General features: G+C 46.9%; 1 protein-coding gene across 6 annotated transcripts in view; it reads right to left on the reverse strand.

Moving 5' to 3' along the window:
* The window catches only part of ATP11C (ATPase phospholipid transporting 11C), a 49,251-nt gene that overhangs the window by 9,137 nt on the left and 21,723 nt on the right, over nt 1-18,391 (reverse strand). For 5 of the 6 annotated variants that reach the window (XM_072334099.1, XM_072334100.1, XM_072334098.1 and 2 more), the window contains exons 7-25: nt 16,659-16,762; nt 16,199-16,249; nt 15,713-15,777; nt 15,030-15,111; nt 14,510-14,660; nt 13,457-13,654; nt 12,271-12,432; nt 11,910-12,067; nt 11,549-11,620; nt 10,908-10,981; nt 10,462-10,565; nt 9,606-9,787; nt 8,603-8,866; nt 8,153-8,327; nt 6,928-7,030; nt 5,581-5,726; nt 5,126-5,185; nt 4,095-4,222; nt 921-1,056 (exon numbers count right to left, since the gene is read on the reverse strand). In XM_072334099.1, coding sequence (XP_072190200.1) covers nt 921-1,056; nt 4,095-4,222; nt 5,126-5,185; nt 5,581-5,726; nt 6,928-7,030; nt 8,153-8,327; nt 8,603-8,866; nt 9,606-9,787; nt 10,462-10,565; nt 10,908-10,981; nt 11,549-11,620; nt 11,910-12,067; nt 12,271-12,432; nt 13,457-13,654; nt 14,510-14,660; nt 15,030-15,111; nt 15,713-15,777; nt 16,199-16,249; nt 16,659-16,762 — 2,415 coding nt within the window. Of the gene's footprint in view, nt 1-82; nt 99-920; nt 1,057-4,094; nt 4,223-5,125; nt 5,186-5,580; nt 5,727-6,927; nt 7,031-8,152; nt 8,328-8,602; nt 8,867-9,605; nt 9,788-10,461; nt 10,566-10,907; nt 10,982-11,548; nt 11,621-11,909; nt 12,068-12,270; nt 12,433-13,456; nt 13,655-14,509; nt 14,661-15,029; nt 15,112-15,712; nt 15,778-16,198; nt 16,250-16,658; nt 16,763-18,391 lie in introns of all 6 variants that reach the window. The other variant, XM_072334102.1, reaches the window with a different exon arrangement.

Below are 18,391 nucleotides of genomic sequence, written 5' to 3' on the forward strand. Positions count from 1 at the left end.
ATCCTAGTGACTATGCACAACAAAGAAAAGCAGATACTGTATATAAATCCAAAAGATGGCAACGAATGGGACAGATGCTTACCAAAGGCTGTCAAGATCTGGATGCATACATCAAAACAGAAAGTGAAATGTAAAAGTCTTTTTTAAAAAATAAAAATAAAAAAAAAGAAGTCAATAGGAGTGAATAAGGAGTCAATCAAACATACATGGATATTATGAACAATTGCTGGTAGCAGTTCTTACAAGCATAAGTGCTTACAAAACAGGACAAAACCACAGGGCTTGTGTGAGCATCACGCAGACCTGGCCTCTCAAGGCATCTGTAGAACACACTGGGGCTTATATGTTCTATTCACACGCAACCAGAATGGCTATAAATACAGAAAGGCACGAAATCTACAACACAGAAGCGTGACTACACATAGCTGGGGCCATGAACGTCAGCACTGAAGCAACGCGTGCTATTCTCAGCTTTTCTCCACGTGCTGTCCTCTAAAAGAACAAAAGCTGGGGTGTTTTCAAGGCTCACGAGTGATGGTGTCAAGAAGGTTTCCATCCGCTGAGCCCTGCTAACACTTCCCTTTGGTGGGAGGCAGCCCAGGGCAGCACACAACACTGCGTATGGCCGCACTGATTCCTTGCTCTGGGTAAAGCACCAGGCGGCACGAACCTGCTGCAAGACCAGTTCTTGTACTTAGAGAGCACAGCCACTGCTGCAATGTTGCCATGGTGATTTGGAAAACGTTTCAAGCACTTGCTGCAGAATCACACCATAAGCAATGTTACACCGCCGGACGAGACTTGAGACACACCACACAGCTTAAGCGTGTAGATATTTGCTATCAGGCAGATAAGAGAGGCAGGGCACAAAAGAAACACTCATCCTTCTCTCTTTTTAGGGGGCGGAGGGCTGCTGTTACCTTTCCATTATCTTCCAACGACGAGTTTTGAAAAAGAAAATAAACCCCGAAGAAAAACACGAGTCCTTCAAAGGCGCCCAGGAAGGTCCAGTACAAAAAAGGCCTCCACTGCAGCATGGCGTTGTCAGAAACTTTCCTGCCAAGAAAGCAAAGAACAAGAAAAATCACGTGGGACCTTCTGCAAAGTCTGCCCGTTTCTGGTGGTTTGATGTGGGCGTTGCAGCAGGAAACAAAGAGGTGAAACACCCAACCATCCGCCAGCACGCAGGACATAAACAACATCTGCTCTGTGTGGCTGCTGATCATTTAATAATAATCAGAAGATATTCGAGAGATTATTCTTTATTTTATCCTTCTGTACGCGATGCAGACAAAACCCCAGCCCTGTCTGAGCAAAGCAAAATGCTGCCCCATGCCTTTTCCACAGCCACTGTGTTTCCCCAGCCCTTATGTACTGAATGGCTCAATTTCAAAGCCAGGACTGTGAAGAAACACATGAGATGTGGTGAATCTGTGGCACGCTTCCCTCTTTTTGTTGAGCCCACAAACAAACTTCTTTGGGAAAGCTCTGCACATCTCATTCCTGGTGTTTTTTTCTGCACAGGCTGAAAATAACCCCCTGAATCACTCCGTGGGTTTTAGCACAGGGGTTTAGCAGGAGGCTCCTGGCTGAGCACAGCAATGAGATCTGGCTGCAGGCAGCAGCAGGTCCCTGCATCTTGCATCGCCTTCTTTCCTCCTTAAAATCTGAGGATTGATGAGGGATGAAAGCACGTTTATAGCAAAAATCCTCTCTTCTCATTTCTTTACTTCCTAACTCCAACTACCTACAACAAGACACACTCTGAAAGCAGTGGTGGTGCTGAGTTTCTGTAAACGCAGTTTCTAAAGCAAAGCCCTGCTGGAATCCCTTGTATGATACCGCAGTAACAATTCTCTAACACACTGTGCTTTGGGCTCAGTCTGATTTGTCCGTGCTCCTGACTAAGAGCTATTTTTTGCAAGAAGGGAAAGTGCAAAGAACCTGTTCGGTGCAATCATTCTGCATTCCCATTTATGTCCTGCAGCACTCACCGTAAACAGGCTTTTACTGCGCCTCAGATGAGAGATCTGCACTGCAGCAACTCAGCATTTATACAGCAGAGGCACGGCAGTCATTCCGTATTCAGCAGCACATGCAAAGCCATGAATATTCAAACTGAAGCTATCTAACTGCACAATTAATCTGTTTTCCCTCAACTCACGTACCCTGGTGATCAGACAGCCAGCAGGTGAGAGCACAGGGGCCTGCTATGATTGGTCTGTGCTGCACAAGATTCAATTACAAACGTATTTGAAAAGACATGCTGCATGGCTGGAGGAGCACAGAAGTTTAACCACAGAGTTGAGCAGCTATTTCAGAAACAATACCTTTAGGCTGCCTGAAAGGCTGCACCTAGGTACACACGTGGAAAGGGGTGGGGGAAAATAGAAGCATTTGGGGTTGCACAGGTGGTCAAGGATTCCCCCAGTTGCAACCAAGGAAGGAGAGAAAAATGCCAGCAAAGCGGAGGAAGACCATCTTCTCTTACACAGCGCTTTCCATAGGCAACTTGGAGGCACCTGTGAGAGCAGAGTTCTCAGCTTTCATGTTCAAAACGAGGATTTGGCTTTTGGGACATTTATCCACCTACAGAAGCCAAGGAACAGCCTGCCTGAGCTAGACTGCAGCAGCATTCACCTTCCTATAAATGAACAGATCTCTTCTCAAAGCTAGATTTCCCCGCATCCATTACGTGCTCCAGTGAGTACTTGGCTCACATTGCCCAGCTCAGAGCTAACACGAAGCACTGAGGATATAAAAAGCCCTTCTGCAATTCCACAGTTACCCTGTTGTATTGGATACTGTTGATCACAGCCTGAACCTCTGATTAACCACCTGAGGCAAGCAATGAGACAGCTGTGGGAGCACAGGTGAAGGTAATTCAGCTGTGCTACAGGAAGGGTTGGAGCTTGGCTCCATCTTTCCCAGATCTCATTTAAGGGCTGACCACCACTAAGGCAGGGTCTCTTTCTGGAGATCACTCCTGTCTAAGTCTACTGTGAACCTTCAACATCAGTGAGCATCTATCTTTACAGTGAGCATCTATCAATAACCCTCTTTCTATTACACAACCTCTGTTTATCCATCAGCTTTATAGCTCTAAATCAACCAGGTCTGTAATATTTCAATAAATGATGACCATGTATCTAAAACAATGGATCTGGTTGAACAAGGAAATGAAATTACTAAAACTGATTTAGAAGAACCACTTGTGACGGATTCATTGCAACTCCGTCATATCGTAACTCAATAAAACAAAAAAGGTCCAAGATAGACCAGCAGTGGTGCCTCCTGATCAATGGCCCCCTACCCAAACACGTTTTCATGTTACTGCCTGACCATACACGGCAACAGAGCTGATGGATCTGGTGCAATGGTTTGGACAAAGACCCAAAGGGGGGGTACCAAACCTGGCTATTGCGCCTATGGGATTCAGGGGCAGAGAGCATCATGGTCAGTGGACCCGAAATATCTAAATTAGTCACTGTAACTGTTCACCCTGCCCTTAAGCAGAGACTATACGGTGGAACCTAGTTTTGAGATGGAAATCATTCTATTCTGGATTGGTTAATGGCAGCATGCCGTGTATGGTTTGGCCAAATAAATGAGGCATACCATTACGTGTGGGATTGCGGTCCTCCATGAAGGACCTTCAAAATTATATCAGGGAACTGGGAAGGAGAGAGGCTATCTATGAAGATACCTTTTGATAGCCCCGATAGACAGGACTGGAGGCCCTATGTAGAACTGACAATATTCTGGTCCCAGAAACATGGAGAATGATGGTAGATTACAGAGAATTAAACAAAGTCACAATTAAACAAGCTCAGCCTCTCCTTCATCTCATTTAAGGGCTGACCACCACTAAGACAGGATCTCTTTCCAGAGATGGCTCCTTTGTGGAGTTTTAGAGTGAGCCTCAGCATCGGTGAGCGTTTATCATTAATCCTCTTTCTATTCCATCACCTCTGTTTATTCATCAACTTTATATCTGTACAACTGTAACCTGGCTCAAACCACCCCAATGGATCATGTCCTGCACCAACAAAGCTTAAACTGTGCTGAGGCCCATCCAGCCCCTTCTGACTTACATATACAGCTGTGGATCTGAGGTCAGTGTGTCAATGTTGATGTGCTGCTCCAGGAGGCTGTAAGCCAGGATGGGGAGAGACGTGAAACAGATGTTGTACATGGTAAGGTAAGCAGCATCGTACAGTGGCTGAAAAGAAGGAGAAGGGGTAAAATGAGACAAATTCTACTGGAAATGTCTTCCCAGGGACAGATGTGCAGTTTCCAGCCCTTGCCTCTGTGCCCACCCCACAGACTCATCCCTTTCTCACAGATGTGGGTCACGCTTTGTGCCTGTCTGGGTTCCAGCTCGACCTCCAGAACAACGTCATAAAGCAGCTTTTCTGCAGCTGCTCTTGTGCTGCTGTTTCTATTAATACACTCGATGTCTCCTGTGACTTTCTAAAGACTCGACTTTTTCTTGTTTTTAGAGGAACTATAGTTTTTCCTTTTTGAAATAAAAAAAAAAGGGGCTCTGTTGAGCCAGGCAGAGAACAAACTCTTACACTTCTAAGGCCAACCAGATAGAAAGGAACAGAAGCAAACACAAATGCCACAGCCACTGTCTGCAAGCACCTGAGCCCACCTGTCAGAGGTCTGTCCTTCTGACACTCATCTGGACTGAGTGATGACGCTCATCATCTGTCTTATTTAAAGGCTGTTACAGAAGAACAGGCTGTTCTTCTTTTTGAAGGACATTTTCAGTACAGGGAAATGCAGCAGATGAGAGAAGATCAGGAAGTCTTTGAAAAACTTTCCAGAGTGCGAGTGGTAAAATTAGGTGCTGGCAAACCAGCTACGACACAACCCTGATACTCTGGGGAAGGTCTCCGTTCATGTTTAAGCAACAAACACAGACCATGGATGGGAAAGGAAAGTTGTTTTTACTTGCAAGTCTCAAAAACATGGCACTGAGCAAAGGGGTCAATTCCTACTGTCATCCAAAGAAAGATGAGGAAGGGGTGGGATGACCAAAAGTCAAGCTTCTGCTAGGAAGCCCTGCTGTGTGACTGGCTTTTTATCCTGGCTTTTTAGATACGTTACTGGAAGTTACCTGCTGGGAGAATCCACAGAAGAACTGGTATAAAAACTGTGGCAAAATGAAGCAAAGGTTCTAGAGAAATGGAAAAAGAAAGGTTAGCAGGGAAGTGTTCACGAGTTTAGTGAATGCTTGACTTCCCATCTAAATCCAGTATTTTTCTCTATTTTCAGATAGCATTGTCTGATATTGTACTATCAGGTAAAGCAGGACACTGTTTTCTACCAAGCACTACACGAATTCAATAAGCTTGTAGCATCAGTAGAAAGCAAAGGAAGAAAGTCATGCTCTCACATTCCCCCATATGTAGGTATATAAAGGGCTTTCAATTAACAGGCACATGGGAGACACACACCCACCCCTAGATGGAAACAAACCAGGGTATCCCATACATCATCTTTCTGTTTTACACTAATCCTTGTTGGCACAAAAACCCACAGTGAAAACAAAAATAACGAGCTGGTTCTTACCTTATAGAAGAAATACTGTACAAGGTGTGCTATTCTCACATAATATAAATGCCCGTGTGCTAGTAGCAGTTTTCTTAAGTGTTTAAACTTTGGAACAGCATAGTCACTGTTTCTTGCAGCCTGACGTCCTTCTTTGCCTTTTATACCTGGAGACAAAAGTGAGGCAAGGACTGCAGTTTATCCTGATGCTACTTGTGAAACTTGGTCACATAGTTCAATGCCTCAGGCCATGACAAAGGCTGTTTCCTTGTTCTTTAAGACTTTCACACTTTCAACACCTCCATGTCACCCTATGTACCCAGCCACTGGGATTGACCCTGCAGGGACAGGGGCAGCAGGCAGAGGAGAGCCAAACACTAAAGCTCTGCAAGACTTGGTGTGGCCTCGGCTCTGTGACCATCAGACGCTCCTCTGGAGTTTTTAATCTGAACTTAGGTTGCTAACTGAGTTCTTATTGTAGGAGCACGTGATGACGAGTATCTCAGATAAACCTGATAGAAGATAAAGGTTTCCCCCAGGCCTGCCCGCATCTCGCAGTGTGGTTATTACACTGCAGGAGCTCAGCCTCCCAGGAGATCCCCTCAGAGCAAAGCTCAAGAAAGCCAGTTTTGTTCACTCAAAAACCACATCCAAATTAACTACAGTGAAGGATTCTATTCATTAGAGGCTAAGATGCCATTCCCAGCAGTCAGAAATAAAGAGGGTGGTTAGAAGACAAAGGACATCCCTCTTCAGTGGTATTTAAAAACTGCCAGTACTTTCTCAGCCTCTGACAACAAGCTGCAGAAATTTAGATATGAAACTCAGCTGTTTTCCAGCCTGATAGCAGGCATGTGGACAGGCACAGCAGCAGCCCTTGGAAAATGCACGCGTTGCAGCTGCAATCAGAGCTGCCAAGCTCCTGCACACACCTGGGTAAAGGACAAATGCCAGCTTCAGCTCAGCTGAGTTGAATGGGTACGATCCCACCAAAACTCTCAGCGCTGGATTTAATGGTGAAACAAAGGTCAGGGGAAGTTACCTGTTTCATTTAAAATAGAATCAAGCTTTGTTCGCACAGAGGACGGCAGAAAACCCCATTATTTCACCAGTGGGAACTAAAGAGTAAGAAGCAACGTGCAGTTCACCACGTGGTAAAGACAAAGAGCACGTGCCTATCAAAGGGCAGCAGCCTACCATGATCCCTAGCACAGATACAGACCAAAAGGCCTCTGAAAGCAGCAGGTGAGTTCCCCATCTGTCAAGTGGGATCAGTTCAGCCACGTGTGATCAGTCACAACAGCAAACACAAGCAACACAGACTGATAGCAGCCCTAGGGATCAGATAGGTGTATCAGGGGGTCTTACCTATTCCAACATGTGCTTCCAAAATCATACTGACATCATTTGCACCGTCCCCTATTGACAGTGTTATCGGGCTCCCTTTTGTGTTCTTCACCATTCGCACGATCTAAAGATTTACAACAGGACAGCAGCACAAACCAAGAGTTCAGTAACAAAAACAAAAGACCCCACACTGAAAAATACCCCACCTCCAGAGACCCCTTCAACTCCCCAGATGCTCCTGAACAAATAACCTAGCTCTGTGGCAGCAAAATAAGAGTTCAGATTAAGCAACACCCTCACTATTTCCTTTGCAACCGTCAACCAAAGGAAAAGCCAAGGCCCAGCTTCACAGGGCAGAAGGACAGCATTTAGAAACAAATCACTCCCAGCAGCAGCCTCCCCTTCCCCAATGCCAGACCCCGCTCTCTCACAGAGATATGGCCTCTCATGTATTCCACATGGAAGACAATCATACCCTGCAGCAGGGCTAAAAATGCACTGTTTATCATCCCTTATCATCAGCTGGTGTGAGGAAGTCATGGACTACAGGTTTGGAAAGGAAAAAAAAAAAGAACAAATGGGTTTTGTTTATTCCTAATTGGCTTGGGCTTGTGGCTTCCTGCAAGCGTATTTAAGAAAGGTTTTGTATTCATAATTGAAAGACTGGTGTGTTTCCATAACGCTCTGAAGTTCAGACAAGGCTAATACATAGCCCGGGGAAGTCCTAGCTGATCAAGATGAGTAAGCTTTATTTAAAGCAGCACTGCAGGAAACGCAGCCTCACACCGTTACACAGAAATAATCAGTGGTTACATCTACCACGTCTTTAATGAAAGGAGTACTTGACTGCAACTTGTTGAAGGTTTAGTGCTACCCCAAAAGTCATCCTGCTTCATCTTCCTGGTACGTCTGCAAGTCAGACTGTTCTAGCAACGCTGCTGTGTTTTGGATTAGGGAATTCCTGTGCCAGGTGCGCTGTTTCCTGCTCCCTGGGGAACAGCAAACTGCTTTGCAACACCCCTTCAGGAGCCTTTCGCTCAGCTTGGACATCTACTGCCCAGCGATGGCAGCTGACTCCCCCCAAAAAGCAAGAAGCCAGGTCTGACGTGCTTTACCAAGTTGTCCCACTGCAGGTTTTGAAGCCCACCTGCAGATCAGGTCAATTCCATCTAATGGAGTAAAGGTGTGTTCTATCACTTAATGACGTGCTTCAGTTAGTGGGAAAAGAAACCAGAAAGGAAATCACCTGTGCTTTCTGCAGAGGAGCCATCCGGCAGCACAGAACTGCTGTACACTTCAGGCAGATCTGCAGGAATATGTTTTTGTAATGACTAGAACTGGAATCCTGAGAAGGATTGAGTATCAGCGACAGCGTTGAACCGTCTATAATCAGGCCGTATTCTTGACTCAGCGTCCAGCTTCTAAGGCACAACAAGGAACAGATTTGAATAAAGAAAATCAGTTGCATTCTAACAAGTCAATCCAGCTGCTTATAGCATCTCAGTGGAAAAGGAACTACTTGAGTAGTAATCTTTCCCTCATCCTTTTTGGGGGACTTAGACATAAAATAACCTGGATTTAGCACGCATCCTCTTCACTAAGGGAGCTGCGTAATTAAGTTCAAAGCCAGCTAAAGCAAAGGAGACTGCAAGCAGCATGTCTCTTAGCAGAAACAGGCTCAGATCTCAGCACTCACCTCTTCAGGCTACCCCGGGGTTTGGGACCATCCTGGATCAGCCTTTTGTGGTAGTCCATCAGCAGCTCGTGCAGCCGGTCCTCCTTCCTCTCGCTCTCACCCACCACCCTGGCCGTCAGCTCCAGCAGCTCAGTGCTAGTCTGGAAGAGCCTGCAGGCATAGCAGGTGGACTTGGCTGTCTCCATCTTGTCCCCTGTCAGTACCCACACCTTCATGCCGGCAGCGTGCAGAGCTTCGATCGTCTCTGCTGACTGTTCCTGCAGCCTGAGTGCACAGAGAAGAAAACAACTCACTGCTCAGGCTGGCACTGGATGCAAGGCAGACCCTGAGCAGCTCCACACGACTGGCACATCAATGATTTATTTCCCCAGCTTCTCCCATCCCATCAGTGCCCCGAACCAGCAGTTCACCAGGCAGGGAGTCACAAAGCTGTGCTGACACCAAAGTGGACGGACTCAGCACTGCACATGTCCTGGCCACCAGGCCACCTTCACACCAAGAGCGAGCACACAGCCCTGCATGCAGAAGCACCGCCACACCACTGGACAGAAGCGGGACGACCCCAGAGCTGCTCTGCATTGTGTGCACAACTCAAGAGAGTTGTGATAAACGAGACCTTTGGAGAAGGCTGTGGAGCCCTTCCCTGCAGGCCCTAGGCAGGAACCTCAGAAACATGTTTCTGAGATACAGCACTCGATGGGTGTAAAGAGGCTTAGCCAACACTGCCTCTTAATCCACAAAGCCCCCTGGGGCATCCTCATTTTGCAGGTAGGGAATGTAAGCTAGAGAGAAGTTAATTGATTGTCCCCACACTGAAGAGATACCGCCACAGGAATAAGGATTAGAGCTCAGCAATCCCAGGTTTTTTCTACGTGCAGACAGAAATCACCGCATTATACTACAAGACCCAAGAGCCAAGAATAAGAGGTTAATTTACACACGCACTTACTGTAACTGCGAACAAAACTGCATTTGTTTAGTCTGTGTGCTGGCGTCTGTTTACCTGTCCTCTACAGCAGTCGCCCCAATCAAGTGCATGTCTGCTTCTGTGTCTTCAAAGACCTTTGCCATCTTTTCTTCCCTGTCCTGCAGAGCCATCTTTGCTTCATTGAGCTGCCGGTCAATCCTGTCATATTCCTTTTGAGTTAGTTCCTTGAATGCCACGCAAAGCGTTCGGTAGCCATCCTTGTAGGGGTGGAGAAAAAGAAGCAGGCAATTGCCCTTAGACCCTGTTTTGTGCAGCTCCCCACATTAGGACCAGCACTTCTGTTAGCACTTCGTCAGTACTGAACCTGACTATAAAGACGGATGGCTTAAGTCAGAAGAAAACATCTGTGTTCACATAGGAACTTCTTCACATCAGAGCATACACACATGCACGCAGCACAGCAGACAGAAGCCAAGAGCAAGGCCAGAGCAGAGATCTTGCACCCAGCTGGGGCAACTGAATGCCCCCACACCCAGAGCCAAGCAATGGCCACCCCCACACCAGCACCACTGCCAGATCAGCCTCCCACGACAGGCTTCTCTTCCACCTTCACACGCACATCACAACCGACACAAAGATCCCTCCCACCAGAGCAAACACTGTGCTATTGTTTGTGCTATTGTTAGTGCTATTATTATTAACTTGCTCGGGAGATGCGGGGACACAACTGCGATCAAACCCATATAAGTATATCAAAAGTCAAATAAACATGGAAGTCAAAGAAACAAAAAAGGAAAGAAACCAGGCTTCAAAACAATAAGGAGTGACACTCGGATCTTCAGTACTTCCCTCCAAAGCGAGGTCACGTCCCTATTTTTGGCATACAACTTTCCTGACCCCAGAGCCTGCCATTCCCCCACTGCACGCTCACCATAGCATTGCGGTCCACGTGGACTTTGGTTTGTTGGATTTCCTCTTGCTGCACTCTTGGAAAAATAGAGGAGTCTGCTCCTTTACAGAAGAGAAGCAGCTTTCCTAAAAGCAAAGTTATAAATAGTTTATAGCATTCAAAAGCCATAGGAAGGCTTAACGGACATTGGCTTCAATACCAGCAAGAGATGCAGAAGAAAAAGTATAGTAGAACTAAAGGAGGAACTGCTAGAAGCCTCCCAAAAGCGGTCTGACACCTGCACAAAAGATTCTTTGATAGTGGGCTGGATTATTGAGCGTCACTACCTGTCCCTGAGCAAGCTTTCTGTGAGAGGCTGGGCAAAACGTGTTGATGTGTCTAGACCAGCTCAGAAAACCCATCAGTTCCCTGGGTTAAGGCTCATACAGACACTCATGGTAAGAACAAAGAAGCACATTTAACTGTACCTGTGCTGGTTCTCACAATGACACTCATACGACGACGGACAGGGTCGAAGTTCAGCGTATGGAGAAGCTGGTACCTTTAAAAAAAGAAAGAAAAGAATTTGATCTTAGGCTCAGCACAAGGAAAACAGCTCGAGGACAGCTCTACAATGACTATCCAGAGAGGTGAAACTTGCATGGGGGGCAAATAGCAGGGGAGCACTGGGGTTAGGCAATTCACTCCCAGCTTCTTGCGTGCATTTGGATGTCACGGGAGCTGGGAGCACAGGGTAAAACCAAATCATTTTCCATCTGGGAGCCATACCACACTGCTTAGGCTGGGCCCCACTTGAAGGCACAGCTGCTACCTGTAAGGTTCTGGGGAAGGAAGGAGACTGCAAGGACAGCACACACTCAAGGGATCTGAAGGTTTCCTAAGGAACTGACAGCAGGCCTTTGCAAGCAAACCCTTCAGCCTGCTCACTGCACAAAGGAGCAGGGGCTGTGCAGGTCGGTAACTGGTCTGACAGCCTTTGCTGAGCAGTTTTGACCTTGCCTGGTTTACCTCGCTGTCTGAGCTTAATTAACCCACGTGAGAAACAAAGCTGAACAGAGTCCATCCAAGCCCTGGCAGCAATATTCCTGGCAGGCCCCGTGGCACTTACATTTCAGTTTCATTCTTTTGGTTTCGGATTTTCATGAAATCGTTTTCAAGTCCTAGAAAAGTGAAACCATACCTGTCAATAAACAAGAGGACAGAACAATATTGAGAGCACCCATTGGCGTGTGTTACACATTAACAGAGTTCTCATTTCAAGACCTGTATTGCTGAGGAGAGGTCAGAAGTTACAAAGCCCGAGCTAAAAGGCTTGGGCAGCTGCTTGCAGAGCCAGATTGAACATGTTGGCACCACTCTCATGACCTGGGAAGCTGGACATGACAATTGCAAAGGTGCCATGAGGCTCCACACGTGGTGCTCCAGCAGATTTACAAGAAACAAAACACACAACACCGTCAGCTTCTTACTTCTCAGCGCCTTTCACCAAAGCGATTTCATCCGGGGAAGAGGAGATGTAGGTGTTTTTGCACTCAGGATGCCCTATCAGCCCATCCACCTGGTCTGCTTGTTTGATCCGAACGGTGTGGCACAGGCACAGGGCTCGCAGGAACAGCTCCTCTCGGCTCTAGGGATGGAGAAAGGGCCCACAACCAGCTCTGTGCCGTGCATCCCATCCCCCTCAGAGCAGCTGGTTACCACTGCTGTGTTACACGTATCTCAAAACAAAAATAATCCACCACCCACCCCCACAACTTCAGTAATAGATCATGCACTGACCCCTAAGCTTGGAGCCATCAACAAAACACATTAAAGATGCAGATTTCTCACCTTTTCTGCTTTGCTGCAACATTTTAGGGGTCCATCAGTCTGCGAGAAGCCATCGACCTCCGAAATGCAGTCCTTGTACTTGTGCCCATCTATGCAGCACTCAATGAACTCCATGCTGTTCTCCGTCAGCGTCCCCGTTTTGTCAGTGAAGACAAACTCCACCTAGAAGAGATCAGACACCCACCTCACTGCACTGCTGCAGCCAGCACTGCAGCAGGGCCATGCGTGGAAGCAGCCCTCCACAAACTGAAAGGTTGGGGCAGTTTGATACATCTGGGCCAGCCCTTTGCTGCTTTCTTAACCTGGTGCCTCGTGTGGACACCACTGGGCTATTCTACCACCTCCTTCATTCTTCAATCCATTGCACAGCTGCCAGGAGTCAGCACCCAAAGACTTCTAAAGCTTGCTTCAAGGCCCTTTGTTCTCCCTTAGCTTCTTTGCTCTGGCTCCCAGTGCTCGTACAGCTGCTGCAGGTCTGCTGCCTCCTATGTGGGACTTCCTCCTTGGTGCCATATTACATACACACGTAATTGCTACTCCAAACTGATAGTACTTTTAAAATCAAAATAAGAAGCAGGAGGCACCGTACATATCCCACACAGAAAAAGAAGCTATAACTGCTCCAGCAAAGCCAGCAGCAGGATGGCTGCACATGCACTGTATGCCCAGAGAGACTGGGCAGGCATGTTTGCTAATCCTTGAAGAGACAGAGAATTTTTAATTGAAGCAGTGAAACCATCGTGACACACTAAGTGCTGTACCTGATATTCCCCAGTATGGAAACAATTGGCATGACCCAGTTCCTCCTCCTTCATACACTATTTATAACCTTACCAACTTTGTGCCGCGAGCGGAACCGCGTTAAATGCAAAGTGCCACCAGTCTGGCTGAAGCCCTGTACTGCTGGGACTGCAAGGGACTGCCACAACAAGGTCTCTTATCAGGGAGAACATTGCTCCAGCAGCACTGGCCCATGAGTTGGTCTTCACAGCTATCAAGAACTCTGAACCATACAGGTGCACATAAACCACCACCAGAAGCACCAACCACCATAGCAGGAGGGGACAGTACACGGTGTGCATGCTGGTGGCTACAGCAGCATCTTCTGCCTTTCTTCCTGTGCTGCTGTTCCCCTGCCAACACAGGGATGTCTCTCAAAGCAGATGCAAACAGAGCCTGTTCTGACCTGACCAAGCTCCTCGTTCAGGTCTGAAGTGTTCACCAACGCTCCCTCTTTTATTTCTTCATCGTACATCTCTTTGTCCCAAGAGATGAAGAAGGAGCCCAAGAACTTCTGCATCTCTACGGTAACATACATGGAGACCGGGATAATGAAATTGAAGAGGACCATAAAGGACAAGAAGTCCGTGAACATCCGCAACAACTGCAATGGAAAGACAAGAAGAAGATGCAGTCTGTGCTTGTCAGGCATAACTCAGGGAAACAGCATTTCTTTAAACGTTAAATAGAAAAAAGCCCTCTGAAAATAACCGAACACATTTAAGACACAGGACCAAATTGTACTTTGCTCTGATATAGGAAATCTCCTTGCCATTTGCAGGTATATGGGAGTAGAACAGAAGAGCACACAGCGCTGTTTCCAAGTGACTAAATCTACGTTCTATTCAGGTATGAATACTGACGATCCACATCTGATTCTCATCTCAGGTATCAGCAGCAAGCGGTTTGAGAACAGTCAAGCACTGATTCTGTGACATCCCTGAAGTCCTACTCAACAATCAACTACATCAGCTGATTCCCACCCACTCGCATTCACTCCTTCAGGCTTGGCTGCATGCGTCTCTGCAAGTTTAAGAACCTGGCTGACACGGCCTCAATTTAAGTTTATCTACTCAAAGCTGAAAGATAGCTCAAGTTCAGATAAGGATCCAGGTTAAATCAGCTGCTGCATTTATGTAATATCTCTGCATGGTAGAAACGATGTTATCCTCCTGCTGTCAGTAGCCTGGCGTGCATTTGCCTGCCCCAAGGGTGACGGGGACAGCAGCGTGCGAGCGGGGTTAGAGCAAGCCTTGCTAAGAGCATCGCTGCACACAAGCACGAGAGGCAGGTAGTAATCGAGACGGGAGACAAACACAAACAGGAGAGACTGCAGCTAGTGACAGCGCTTCCAAAGAACAAGCAGGCATCGCAGGACTGGCAGCAGACATGATCAGATTAAATAAAACTGTCAGAATAAATACAGCTGGAGGAGGTGCTGAAATACAAATCCATTTACCTTGAACGTCTCTCTCTCTTTTTTAGTCTTTTCATTGTACCAAGGCTCATCGTTAAATGGATTACTCTGCCAGACATATTTCAGAGTCGTGCACACAGTAGCTTTGCTCAATAGGATGCATAAGTACACTATCAAGAAAGCGTTGATAGATCTGAAAAAATAGGTTCCTTTTTTACAATTCTTGCAACTTCCACATAGAAAAATCATGCAAAACAAGCAGGAAGAAACCTTCCTTCCTTTTCAGAAGGGAATTACAGAACAAGCGCTTTGGACAGTGCTGATACTCGGGGTCAGTTCACGTAGCTTAACATTCCCTACGTTTGTTTTTTTATTTAAACAACAACAGAAAAAGCTACTAAACGATGCAGCTCCTTGAAAGATACGCTTAATCAAACACACAGATTGCACGGAAAGTCAGAAAGCATCTGAAACAACAGGCGGCAGATTGGGGGATTATCTCTGTGCAAATCACCCGTGAAGAAAGGCACAGCTTTTACCCATCTTCGCCTGCTCTACTCACTTTTCCACAGCAGAGCGTTTCTGAGATTTCCCTTGGTAGTTCAAAGCCATTTTTGTTTCCATTCCGGTGTAGACCGCCACTCCTGCAGAGGATTAAAGCAGAACTCATCAGGGGCTTGCAACCCATAAGGGACCCAGCTTTCACCGAGCCACCAAGGGCATCAGTGCTTACATGGAACTTGATTCCCAGTTCTAGAAATTGGCATTACCCAAGGGCTGCTCGACTGCAGAAAGCTCAGAGCCTGCTAAGTTATGTTAGTTACACGTATCCCTGAGCACTGACCAGCAGCCAAAGCATCATGCACAGCTAGAAGAAAGATCAGCCATCCCTAACAGCCCTCATCCTAAATTACCAGTGTCTAGACCTGTGATTCTGGCACTAGCATTTAACCGAGGGCCTGGAAAACAGCCTCCTGTTCTCTGTAACCCAGACACAAAGAACAGCTCATTTAGGTGCATTAACACAACCTGCACAGCTTGGCAGCGCTGCAGATACAAGCAGCACCTCCACGTTGCACCCCCGAAACTTTGCAATCAACATAGCTCTGCAGTCAGACGGTGCACAAAAAACAACTGCAGGGCCTTGCAGGTCAGTATTTTTCCACCCCAGATTTCATGATAAATAATGACAAACGTAGTTGCTCTTTGCTATTTCCGTAATCATAAACTTTAAAATCTGTTCACCATAAATCTTCTTGGTATTCTTCAGGGTAGCACCTTTCAGCAACAAGTTTTCAGGACCCAAAGACCTAAAAAGAAAAGGTTATAATAGAACGTCACTCCAAGTTCTTTATAGTTTAAATCCTAGAGATAAATGATAAGGTTAAACCGATGATTTTTAGGCATTGATCGCTTTGTTTAAGCTTCAAATTGGACGCTGCATGACTTTGCCTGGTTTTCCTTTTACATACTTTTGTTTCTGTTTCATCTTACGCAAGTTATTCCTCAGTGCTCAAAGTTACAAATTTAATGGTAGATTTTTCAGCTGCTTCCCTTTCTTCAGGGCTCAGGACAACTAGTGAAGGAGACTGGAAGTGCCCAGGTCTATATGAACAGCTGTGGTGGCCCTGCATGCTAAAGCACTGGGATCCAGATCCTGGAAATGTGATATATGTGTCTATTCAGAGGCCCAGCATCTTTGAGGGGGGCAGTGAGAGCTGTGTGACTAACCTGGCTACGGGCTCTTGGTTGCTTCTGTACATGATGATCCTTCCAACAAACCTGTAATTACAAAGCACATGAGAATCCTGTACTACTAACACACTGACATTATAAAAGGGTACCACAAATGGACTCAAGAGGCATCATCAGGAGATGGGAACTAACATGGAAATCTGCACGCCTAAGCGTTGAAGGCTTTGGAAGGGCCAACACACAGCCCCATCCAACCCAGGTGCCTCTGGCTGCCACTCCCAACCCACCCAAATGAAGGAATAAAACACACAGCACCAAACCTCCTTTACAAAGTGTTCAACAACCGAGAGTCTAATCCTAAAAGCAGTTTCAGCCAATGCATTTTACCTGGAAGGAACACCACTCACTATAGTGAACTGTGACTCACTGCTACCTTTTAGGCTGAGGCTTTGTAAGACAGGCAGCTCACTGGAGCAGTGAGGATGCCCACACTCACTTGTAGAGGTCTGGCTGTGGCTGCTCACACTCGATTGTGGCCGTGAGGGAGTCTATGGCTTCATCCGTGCAGAGCACGGTGGTGTCCCGCACTGCGTAGTGAGTCTGGGAGGAGAAACACACAAAGACGAGCTCAGTGGCAGCCCTGGGAACAGCTCGGGCAGGTCTCTGCTCATCCAGGATCCCACCTCTCCCCGGCATGCCCCCGAGATGCTCCCGTGGGTAAGGAGAGGGCAGCCCCAGTGCTGGGGAGCAGGCTGAGCACTGGCAGCCCTGAAGCTATTTTTAGGTGCTGTGAAGCTCCATCGCTCACAATTAGCAAGGAGCTGCACGAGGATCCATGCACTGCCTGCAAGCACTATTTATAGGAGCTGCTGGAGCCTCTGAACCACTGCAGGCTATACGGCAGGCTGCACTAATCCGTCTTCATCAACAAATTTATTAACGAGCTTCCTCGACTCATTTGTGTTCCTCTCATTGTGCACAGTGTAACAGTTCCTCCCACGAGGCACACAGTCGTGATGCTATAAACACCCACATGAATGCTAGTGACCTGCCTGGGTTTTTATACTGAAAGCAAACACACTTCTGCTATAAATCACAGCTCCTGTGAGGCGGCCCAGAACTGTTCATGCAATGCCCAATATCACATCAAGCCCCCGTGCCAAGCTTTGCATCCACTGCTCCTGTCTCCATGGACACTGTGCAATTACTGAATGATGCTTCCAAGCAGCCTCCTAATCACTCCCACAATCTTTACATCCACGGTCCCTTGGCCTATTTAGAAAACACATGCTCTCTGAGATAACAGACAGCTGAAGATTCATGCTGCAAAGCCAGAGCCCTGCCACAATCCATTTTATAACGGTGCTCCAGTTCCTAGCCATGTTTTTCTATATGCATGACCTAACAGGGACTGAGAAACACCCAACAGGTCGGCAACTGCTACCAGCGTGGAGGAGGTTTTGTAAGTACCTGCATGTGCTTCCCTCCCCCTAGCTCTGCTTCACACCCTGGTTCCTAATCTTAGCTACCTCCCTGAACAGCACTTGTTTTCTTTTGCCCCCCTACCCCTTCCAACTCTCTCCACCTTAATCTCATCAAGAAACAGGAGACAGCTCCCCTTCACCTACAGGAATCCACAAACTGAGACAAAAACAGTGCTTAATATAGACATTTAGCATTCTGCTTAGAAACTCAGGTTAGTGAGAGCCAAGACCATGACAACCTTAACTCCTGCACGCAGTGCACCTGACACTAACAGGCAGTTGGCTATTTAACATGGACACCTGCTTCTGACCCGACAGCACTCTGAAGCTGTACTCCTCCTCACTAGCACAGCCTCTCAGTACATCAAAACTGCACCAGCTCGGTGATTATCAGCACCAATTAACAGCCACCAGTTAAGAGATGAGCTGGAGACCCCCATACAGTTAGAACAACTCTGGTATTCCCCAGCTTCAGAGTGTGCTGGAAGGCATCACCCAATTTCAAGGTAACTTCCATTCTTACTACTGCAGTTGCTAATACCTGCATTAGATAGATAGAAGAAATATCTATTCATCAAACAGCTGTGAACAAATGCTCGTGTCCTGTGACCAATGTCATCTTACTGCTTCTTTCCCTTGGAGTGAGGGAGAAAAACAATGAAAGGAAACAAGGAGAATCATCCCGAGTGAAACTAATAGCAGATTTCACTTCTGATCTGGGGAAGAGGAAAGCAAACAGACGAAA

This window comes from Excalfactoria chinensis, chromosome 4, assembly GCF_039878825.1.
Source record: "Excalfactoria chinensis isolate bCotChi1 chromosome 4, bCotChi1.hap2, whole genome shotgun sequence".
NCBI classification, from domain to species: Eukaryota; Metazoa; Chordata; class Aves; order Galliformes; family Phasianidae; genus Excalfactoria; species Excalfactoria chinensis.